Source organism: Pristis pectinata, chromosome 26, assembly GCF_009764475.1.
Source record: "Pristis pectinata isolate sPriPec2 chromosome 26, sPriPec2.1.pri, whole genome shotgun sequence".
In the NCBI taxonomy this organism is placed as follows: Eukaryota; Metazoa; Chordata; class Chondrichthyes; order Rhinopristiformes; family Pristidae; genus Pristis; species Pristis pectinata.
In genome coordinates this window covers 26,243,938-26,254,644 of record NC_067430.1, presented here as the reverse complement: position 1 = coordinate 26,254,644, position 10,707 = coordinate 26,243,938, and the positions used below count along the sequence as shown (strand labels likewise).

At 43.1% G+C, this 10,707-nt stretch overlaps 1 protein-coding gene across 2 annotated transcripts in view; it reads left to right on the top strand.

Annotated features, from left to right (window-relative positions):
- The first annotated feature begins 2,324 nt into the window (after positions 1-2,324).
- tmem201 (transmembrane protein 201) overlaps positions 2,325-10,707 on the top strand; it is a 144,900-nt gene continuing 136,517 nt past the window's right edge. Inside the window, exon 1 of one of the 2 annotated variants that reach the window (XM_052039420.1) lies at positions 2,325-2,471. In XM_052039420.1, coding sequence (XP_051895380.1) covers positions 2,362-2,471 — 110 coding nt within the window. In that variant the 5' untranslated portion in view covers positions 2,325-2,361. The remainder of the gene's footprint in view (positions 2,472-10,707) is intronic. The other variant, XM_052039419.1, reaches the window with a different exon arrangement.

Genomic DNA, 10,707 nt, shown 5'->3' with positions numbered 1-10,707 from the left:
CTTGACCAGTTGACATTTCAAAAGGTTCCTACTCTTGTCCTCATTATAAATTAGTAGATTTGTCTTTTAGACTAGACAACATCAGCCTGATCTAGTCACACTAAAGACTCTTCTGTTACCAGCTGTGGATATGTGTTTTCACACTGTTAGGATAGACTCAGATGCTGCCACTGGAAGTGCCTTTGCCTGTAGGTGGGAACAGACCAAGGGGTGCCTGACATTGACACTGTACCTCATGAAGTCTGATGGCAGTTGGTCAAAGACTAGTAAGTAAGCCTGTATTCTCTGAGCTGGCGAATCTGTACTCATTCAAATAGAACACTCCCTGAAACAAACACTGAAGGCAGCACGCAGTCTACTCCAGCTGACGGACTTCATTGCTCATCACCAAGAATGGCTCGTAATCACACGGCTGGTTGAGACCTGGAATAAAACCAACATGAGGGAGAATTTTAATTTACCTTATCCTGCCAATCAACCTGTTGCAACCTGTCTTTAACTATTGTGGTAGAAGTAACTTTTTGATGGCAAAATCCCTTATTCAAACCAAGGGCATTCTCTGTTGTGTTTTATGGCACTACTGCTGTGCTTAATGACATAGATTAAGACCACATCAGCAGATAAATAGCAGCAGAACTGTAATCTTCCTTAATTTGTAATATTATGGCCCTGCAAATCTCCCTATATCTTTGTCATCAAACTATGAGACCAACCTTGGTTTACAGAAGGAGATAAAAGAGGATGTCATGAATAGTAATAAAGCACACTTAAAAATGTGCCAACTGGGTGAAGCTAAATCTGTGCCTAGCAAACACCAGGAGGACCAACATCCAAGGCAAATTTAATCCTACTTTATGTCACAACCCATAGTTTGGGAAGCCTTCCTAGTAGACAGTTTTTCTAGTAATCTACTTATTTCAGGATTGGCATTGATAGAAATATTTTTAACACTAATTTTTTTTTAAAAGTGCATTTAAATGAACAGATGGGATCTGATCTTGTGTTTTGTCAATCTAGTTCTCTGAATTACTAACCTGGTAACAACCATGATACCACAGGATTACTGAAGCACATGCACTTCCAGAAAATCAGGCCAGTTGTGCATGATATAAGATTACAAGGAGTTAGACAATTCTTTGTTTCTAAGCTTGTGGAATTGTTTTTGCCTTGTGTATGTTGAATGTAAGGGCCATCCTCCTGTTAACACAAAGGACCTCTACCAACTTGCTATACCATGCTGCCCTCTGATAATAAAGATTCACAACAAGACACTGCTAAATGTGTATCATTTCTCATATTTTAGGAGCCACTACTGGACAAATTCACCACCACCTTCAATGCACCAACACAGCCCTTGGTCAACTGAGGAACAGCACTTCTGAAGAATAAGATTTAATTCCTGACAGACATGCCTCCCCTAATGGTTCCTGTTCTCACCGCCTTATCAGAAACCGCACTAGCGGGCTTTGTGTTCCTACTTATCATTCTTTCCAGCAGCTGTCTCCAATCTTCACACTCTCCTCCTCCTACTTCACTCCTCTGTTTTCCCATTTCCTCTTTCCTCCCTTTGTTTGCCATCATCTTGCCACTGTCTCCCAACTCCACCCCTGCTCACCTTCCCTACCTTTTCATTGCACCTGTGCATATGACAATAAACTGTACTTTTGCTGCAGGGCCCACTGAGTTCCTCCAGCAGATTGGTGCTCCAGATTCCAGCATTTACATTCTCTTGTGTCTCCTGATCTACTGTGATGCGAAATGAAAAGAGAAAATGCTGGAGATATTCAGCTGAGTTCCTCCAGCAGATTGTTTGGTGCTCCAGATTCCAGCATCTGCATTCGCTTGTGTCTCCTGATCTACAGTATTGGTAATGGCACTTGTACCGAGGTACAGTGAAGAACTTGTCTTGCATACCGATCATACAGATCAATTCATTACACACTGCAGTTACATTGAGTTAGTACGGAGTGCATTGACATAGCACAGGTAAAAATAACAGTACATGGTAAAGTAATGTGAAGTAAAAAGAGAAAACGCTGGGGATATTCAGCTGAGTTCCTCCAGCAGATTGTTTGGTGCTCCAAATTCCAGCATCTGCATTCCCTTGCGTCTCCTGATCTACAGTAACGTGAAATGAAAAGAGAAAATGCTTGGAGATATTCAGTGGGTCGGACAGCATCCGTGGAAAAAGCGTGAACACCCATGCACAATGCGCTCGCCCCGCGTCAGCCCTCCACACTGGCCGAGGCGGCAGTGATTGACAGCGCCCCCGGGCACGGCGGGCGGAATGACGTGAGTGCGCATGCGGGAAATGCGGCGACGCACGAGCGTGGAGCGCGTGGGTTCCATTATTCGCGGGCGATGGAGGCGCTGGCGGGACTGGCCGGGCTGTTCGCTGCCGTCCCTCCCGCCGCCGTTGGCGGCCTCGGTCTCTGTGCTACCGGGGCCTTGCTCTACAGAGCGGTCACCAGGTAAGCGGGGGCCCGGGACACAGTGATGGGGGAGTGCAGCTGCAGGCAGCGGGGGTGGGGATGTCTGCTGTCCTATTCAACCTCTCCCGCACAACGCCCTTGTCCTCGCCATCCCAGTCTTAAACCCTCCCTCACAACCCCCTCCCTCTCCCACTCCACCCCCTCCCTCACAACCCCCTCCCTCTCCCACTCCACCCCCTCCCTCTCCCACTCCACCCCCTCCCTCACAACCCCCTCCCTCTCCCACTCCACCTCCTCCCTCACAACCCCCTCCCTCTCCCACTCCACCCCCTCCCTCACAACCCCCTCCCTCTCCCACTCCACCTCCTCCCTCACAACCCCCTCCCTCTCCCACTCCACCCCCTCCCTCACAACCCCCTCCCACTCCACCCCCTCCCTCACAACCTCCTCCCTCTCCCACTCCACCCCCTCCCTCACAGCCCCCTCCCACTCCACCCCCTCCCTCACAACCCCTCCCCCTCCCTCACAATCCACTCCCACTCCACCCCATCCCTCACAATCCACTCCCACTCCACCCCATCCCTCACAATCCACTCCCACTCCACCCCATCCCTCACAATCCACTCCCACTCCACCCCATCCCTCACAATCCACTCCCACTCCACCCCATCCCTCACAATCCACTCCCACTCCACCCCATCCCTCACAATCCACTCCCACTCCACCCCATCCCTCACAATCCACTCCCACTCCACCCCATCCCTCACAATCCACTCCCACTCCACCCCATCCCTCACAATCCACTCCCACTCCACCCCATCCCTCACAACCCACTCCACCCCCTCCCTGACAACCCACTCCACCCCCTCCCTCACAACCCCCTCCCACTCCACCCCCTCCCTGACAACCCACTCCCACTCCACCCCCTCCCTCACAACCCACTCCCACTCCACCCCCTCCCTCACAACCCCCTCCCTCACAACCCCCTCCCTCACAACCCCCTCCCTCACAACCCCCTCCCTCACAACCCCCTCCCTCAACCCCCTCCCTCTCCCACCCCCTCCCTCTCCACAGTCCATTATCCCTTCTCCATCACCCTGTCCCCCACCCTCTTCCCACTCCCCACCCTCTTCCCACTCCCCTCTTGCTCCAGTCCAGCTCTTCCCCTTTCCCCCTTCTTCCCCACTTGCTCCTCATTGTGAATTCAAAATCAGGTTTATTATCCCTGATGTATGTCGTGAAGTTTGTTGTTTTGCAGCAGCAGTACAGTGCAAGATGTAAAAATTACTATAAATTACCCAAAAAAATTTGCAAAAAAGAAATAATGAGGTAGTGTTCATGGGTTTATGGACTGTTCAGAAATCTGATGGTGGAGGGGAAGAAGCTGTTCCTTTGTTGTTGAGTGTTGGCCTTCTGGAAGGGAATGAATGGAGGTGACTTCTAATTGTAGGATTTCATTGCCAAAATAGTAATGTGTTCTTTCTGACCTTCCCTTCCTGGTTTTTCAGGCATGATGGTTTTCCCATTCAAGCAGGAACTGTGCTGCCTCTTTAATCTTTGTGCATCTAATCCATTGACTGCTTTGCTCGTTAATTGTCTATTTGTCTGATTCTGGGACTTCGGCACAACTATTGAGGTGATGCTCCAGGGTACTGTTGTCCCAAGACAGTGTTGCACTGTTGGTGTTGAGATGATAAACCAGACCCTATTTTGATTATTTACAAGTGGATGTTAAAATATCCCATATTTAGTCCCATTGTCATGAGGAAAATTGTTGTCATGTTGCTACTTATGGAAGCTTGGTGAGAGTGACTTGGCTGCTGGATTTCCTACATTGTTACTGCACATTATAAGTACTTGGGTTGCAAGATGCCCCAAATTGGTGTAGGTGCTAGAAGAACCTTAAAAGTTATATTTTGGGAGGAGTAACCTCCATTGGAGTTTGGTGGCATGCAGACATTTATACTTTTAATTTGGGAAGCCAGGAATTGGATTGCTTCACACTCATTGAGTCAAATATGTTGAATGGGGTGTATTTCCTAGGTTGAAAGATGTTTATTCCAATTTTATGAATCAATTAGCTGACAGTAGGCAAAATCTGACCATCTAAGGTCAGATGTAGAGACACTGGGCTTGGGAATTAAGGCTTCTGGCGTTCAGCAGCATTGTTACTATCTTTATCCGTTTAAAGTTACCTCTTTCCATAGGACAAAAGTGATAACGGCAGTGACAGACTGTAACAGATGGAGACCATGTCCAAAAATAGCTGCACTGATCTAAGGGAAAGATGCCAAAGTACTAAGCAATGTAAGAACCAGACAACCAAATGGATGAGAGTGTCAAGTGTTACTTCCATTTCGCAGCACCCTTCATTTTCTGAATGATGTTTTCAATTATACTTCTAGAAAACATTGGTAATATTTATGTTTTCTATAGTTCAAATGAATAAGGTAGGGGAGTGAATTCTTTTGGCCCCATCTCCTGTGAGCATTTTGACGTCTTGGGATTCTGTTCTGCAAGTGTCCCCAGTACTTATAGACAAGTGTAAGTCTTCATGTTTTTAGTCTAGATGGTGTGTTAGCAGCCTACTGAGTTTGGGAATGCCATGTTGCTAGAATTAATGGGCATGTAAGGGAATGATGGGAAGAGGAAGAGAATGAAAAGTGAAGATGGGGGGGTGGGGGGGAGAAACGTGTAGCAGCTGTTGTTAATGTTCCAGTTGAAACTGAACACCTGGGCAATGGGAGTGGAAAGTTAAGTGTGAAATTTTAGTTGCTTTGTCCAGCTGAATTGAGTTTGCTCCAGACTTTGATAAAATGATTAAAAATGCTACCTGTAAGTCGGAACTATGACATATTTGTCTGCTTCCCCACCTCCCCAACCCCCTTCTCAACCAAAAATCAAAAATGTCATCTTTTGTGTTTTACAATAGTTTAGACCAAATGGGCTTTGCTAGAAATGGCTGACTTTAGTGGAAGATGTAAAACTGACTTAGCAACAGTGTGAAACCTTTTGTCAGCTGTGGCTTGGGTTGTAACTTCAAGTTCTGAAAACAAGCTTGGAAAAGTAGACTGATGCTCCTGTACGATATACCTGTGTTGCGTGGTTTGAATGAACTGTTAAACCAAGGGCCTATCTATCTATTCAGGTGGATCAATTGTATAATACAGAGTGTAATATTTATGGTGATTGGTTTGGGTGTGGAAAAATTAGGTAGGTTAACTGTAGTTCAGTTTTGTTTTTATATCTGACAAGAGCTTTGAGTAGATGGAATTTTGCAATTCATCCTCTGCCTGAAGGTGTGGATGATGTAGATTCAATTGTGGTTTCCAAAACAAAATTGGAAAGATATTTAAAGATTAAACATTTTGAAGACCAATGGAGAAAGAGGTAGGATAGGACTGGTTGGATTGCACTGCCAAGGGCTGGCTGGCAAACCATAAGAAAACCATCTGTGCTGTAATCATTCTCTACATAAACACCCATCCCACTCTGCCTCATCTAATTTTTGACCTTTACGGTCCAATTCCCATGTTTCTTGATTTTTGTAGCGATCAAAATTCAAACTCTTGAGTAGCTAAACTCTTGAACATCCACAGTCTCTGGTGTTGAGAATCCTAAAGGTTCACAACCAGTGAGTGAGGAAATATCTCCTTGTCACTATTGTAAACAACCATCCCCTTATCCTGAGAAGTTGCAGCTGCTGGGTAACGGTGATTAGATTTAGGAAAGGAGAAGGTGACCTTCCTGAAATTCACGTGGACTAGAATCACTGAACCAGATCGGAATATGTTTTGATGGACATTAGGAAAGGTTAGCTGTTTATGGTTTTCTTACTGGATCCACAAATCACAGGATTGTTAAATGAGTTTCATTTGCCTTCATAGGTTTGGAATCTGCACTCTGCATTGCTGTTTCAATTACTGTACCATAATAGTTTGATTTAATTCATTCTTGGAATATGGTTGTTGCTGGCAAACCTCTGTTTGTCCTTGTACTGGTGAAGAGCTGCCACTGTGATTCACAGCAGTCTGTGTGTTGGTATTCTTGCAGTATTCAGCAGCGAAGTTACAATTATACCCATGTCATTTAGACCTTAGGTTTTGGGATTTGCTGTTTTGATACGGTATTATGGCTGATGCTATATATTGATTTGTTTTCCTTTGGGGAAAAGAGCTTTCTTTCAACAGCAGAACAAAGGGTGATTCAGCATCTATTTACTTAGGCTTTATGAAGTGAAGTTGCATATCCATTGTTGAATACTTTTTAATTCAAATTGCATTTATGTAGCACACCAAGATGGGGAAAAATATTTTACTGACTGGGAGGTGGTTTGGAAATGTTGATACAGTTGTCAGGTAAAGCAGTAAGCTCTCACAAATGATAACCAGATAATCTGTTTCAGTGATTTTGTTTGAGAGGCAAAGTCATGGTCAGGTCACAGGATAACTTATGATCTAAATCAAAATAGTGCTTTGTGATCTTGGATGTCCATCTTATTTTCATGGATACTTTTCCAGTGTGGAGTAAAAACCAGTTTCTTATAATGTCATAGATTGGCAATTGGAGATTTTGTATTAAATCTACTTGTACATTTATTAACAGGGAGAGGGAGAAATGTAAAACCCTAAAATAGTTGGAACTAGACTTTGAAAATTGAATTCGTCAGCCACTTTTCTAAAACTGGTCTATTTTGGGAAGGTGCGACTGATTGTTGAGAGGTCATTTCTGTAAATAGAGTGTTTAATCCTAATACCACAAGGGAATCCTCCATTTTAAAACTGCCTGCTTACACATGCGCCATGCCTAATGTATGTGGTTTGGTAAATGAGCCATTTTACCCATTATTGTTCAGGCTAGAGTGCCATATTTCCTGATGACATAAGAACATTATTTTGGATCTCTGCTTGCTCTCAGAGCAATCCCATTCCCCAATAATTTTCTGTGTAATATTCCCATCAACTCTGCCTGGGATCTCCCACTCAATTATACACTAGGGACAATTTATAGTGGCCAATTAATTTGCCAACTGGCACTCTGTGATATTGGAGGAAACCAGAGTACGTGGAGAGGGATGCGGGGAGATAGAAATTCACATTGTCATGAGGAGAACACGCAAACTTTACAGACAGCACCAGAGGTTGGAATTGATCCCAGGTTGATGGAATTCTGAGGCAGCAGCTGTACTAGCTGTGCTGTCCACTGGTGCTAGTGATCTTTCTTTGTTCTACATTCAGCCTATTCAAGAAGCTAGCCAGCCATCTGTTGTGGAAACCCATCTGGTGTTGGGTTGGGCAAGTCTGAATTTGTTGTTAGGTTCTTGTTGCATCATTAAAGTTATCAAAGGGTTGTTTAATAATTTTCATGGTCCTGCACAGTTACTCTTAATCCTGTATTGCCACAACATTATAAAAAGAACTTCTTTGGCAGTGAAGTACTTTGAGGAAGGTTCCGGAGTTGTGAAAAACACTTCATAAAACTCTTCAAATTACAGTAAAGTAGTTTTCACTTTATAATGGTGATTTTGCTATCATCCTAACCAGCATTGATGTCTAGATTGACCTAGTCAGTGAGGGTTGGTAAGGGTGTAGAAGAAACGTGATGTGGTCTTTCCTGCAAGTGAATTTGATCCCATTTGCAGTTTTAGCTGGTTCGTGTTTACGTACATTTTTAAATAAAAGCACGGTCTGGCTCAAGGTGATGTTGCACAGTGGAACAAATTCTTATATAAAAAAACAGAATCATTGTTTGCTTGCTGCTAAATGGAATGTTACAGTAATCATGAGGGCATTTACACCATCTTGTGCATTCTAATGCATTTAAAGTATTGAGCATATGAGGTTTGGGAATTTGATTCTTGAATGTTATGTTTAACGTCCCCTTTTACTTGGAAGGGGTAGGTTAGAGACTGCTGTTCCTCAGCATGGGGAATCCAATGTCTGGTGACTGCCTATAATTTCGGTGGATCAATGGGAAAGATGAGAAGAATAAAGCTTCTCTGTCTGCCTGCTTCAATAGATGGGGAATTGTTGCAGAACAAAGGCAGGAAAACTCATCTCGTCCTCTGCATTTAGTACAAATTTAATTCAATGTATTTGCTATCTTAACCCCCTTTTTTAGACTTGATTGTCTTGTCACCTAAATATATATATAGCATTAGGCTCATGCCTCAAGTTATCGAGCTGAAGGTTAGTTCCTAGTGTGTCCCTGAGGAGTCAGTGAGCTTAATCATGTTAAGGGTAATGAATTCTGTAATGGGGAAGCCTCAGAATGGTGTTTTTAGGTAATGACAGACTTATAACCAATATTTCTATCCTATAACTGGATTGATACTGTAGTTGCAGGGTTCACTGAACCATTTACACGAGTACCAGAGGCAGGTGCAAATTGAAATCACTGACTTAAGTGTTGCTTGAGTGAGATTGTACATTCCCCTCTTTTATGGAGGATGGAACTTCTGCACAAAAGTTAGTGTTGTAGCCCAAATTGTCAGCAAAATGTAGATCAGTGCCATTTTAAACGATCATTTAAAATCAAGTCAGACCACATCTGTGGTGAGAGAAACTTAATAGTTTAGATATGACCTTTCTTCAGAATGCCACCTTCCTTCCCTTGCCATATATCTCTTGATCCCCCAGTGTTCAATAACTCATTGATCGAGGTCTTAACATTCTGAGCAACTGAGCATGCACAGCCTTTACCACAAATTTTCCCAACCCTCTAAGTGATCAGTTTTCATACCTTGGTCTCAAAGGTTTGCCCCTATCCTGAGACTGTACCTCTCAGTTTTAGACCCTCCCAGCACTGGAATCAAGGTTAATCCGCCGCATCTCATCAAGATTTCCAAAATATTCATTTTGTTTCTACCTGAATAATTAGATGTTGGACGTATCTTCCAATAGAGTGAAAACTAAGTGGAAGAGAAAAATCTTGGGTTATTCTACATGTGGCTTGGGATAATTAGCATACAACCCTACTGCCTGTGTCTCAGCTTCCCTGCTTTGATTAATTAGATTGATTGTTTTTGTAAAATGTTTGACAATTTGGCCAGTTTCCTCTTTAAAAATGTTAAGTTATTCCTTCTTTCATTGCTGTGGGTTTTCACCTCCTTGCTGACCTTTGAGATCTTCCAACTCTTAAATCTAGTACCTTAAAAGCAGGAGCTTGTCTGATGTTCCTAATCAAGCTCAACTTTGTCATCATGGCTCACAGATTCTGGTTATTAAATAAAGTAACTACATCCTTTTTTTGTTTGTAGTCTTGGGATTTTTGCCACCAACTTCCCTTTCCTTAGAAGCCCTCATAAAACTTTTTACCATGCTTTTGCCTATTTGCCCTATTTCCCATGTTTTGTACACTAGCCATTCTGTGAAGTATTTGGAGCGTCTTATTAACCTAAAGTCTTCGTATAAAAACAAAATTATTTTTCTCTTATACTCTCCATCATATCCAGACCTGCTTTACTGCTTCTGGATTGCACATCTCTGGCAAGAGAGGTGGGGTGAGGTGGGAATTGTGATTTCCCTTAAATCCCACTCAGTCCAATTGAGCATGACACCAGCTCAAGGTGACTTTTTTGGTATTTCCTCTTTTATGTAAACACTGTATTGAGGCTTTATCTATGATAAAACACACTGGTCCAACAAACTCCTCCATTGCCTTCTGTACCTCTGCTTTGTTATCCTTTAGTTTAGATAGTGACAAAATGGGATCCATGGGCTGTAGTAGTGCAGAGAAGGCATCCAGTCAATGAGAATCCATGAGGTAGAAATTTATCTTTGGTTGCTGGTCTTTCCTTTTTTGACTTTTGTTTTGATTGACAGCAGCATAACATTGATGTTCAGGTGGACATTAGGATGGACAACTAATACAAAGTCTGTTTAGCATTGGCAACTAAAGACACCTTTCTACCTCTGTCTTCAGTTTCTGTTTAATTTTTAAGTTTAAAAAAAAATTGATGATTATTAATGAGACAATTCTGGGACTGCAGTTCAGGAACAAAGCTGCAGCAGTTTATAACCTTCAGTTGAACTTGAGATGGCAGCCTTCATTTGTTCTTTCATAAAAAGGCTCCAGTGTTTGATTTCCACATTGGCCCTCAGCTGTTTAGGAACTTCAGTGTAAACTTGGTTTACGTATATTTGTGCGTGCTGTCCCTATGAAATATTGAGATGATAATGGTTTGTACGGATGCCACATTGTGCTCATTGGGCTTTTTTTAAGCACATTGTGAGATTAAATATGTAAAGCAATGTGGAGTTGAGATGGTAGTGGT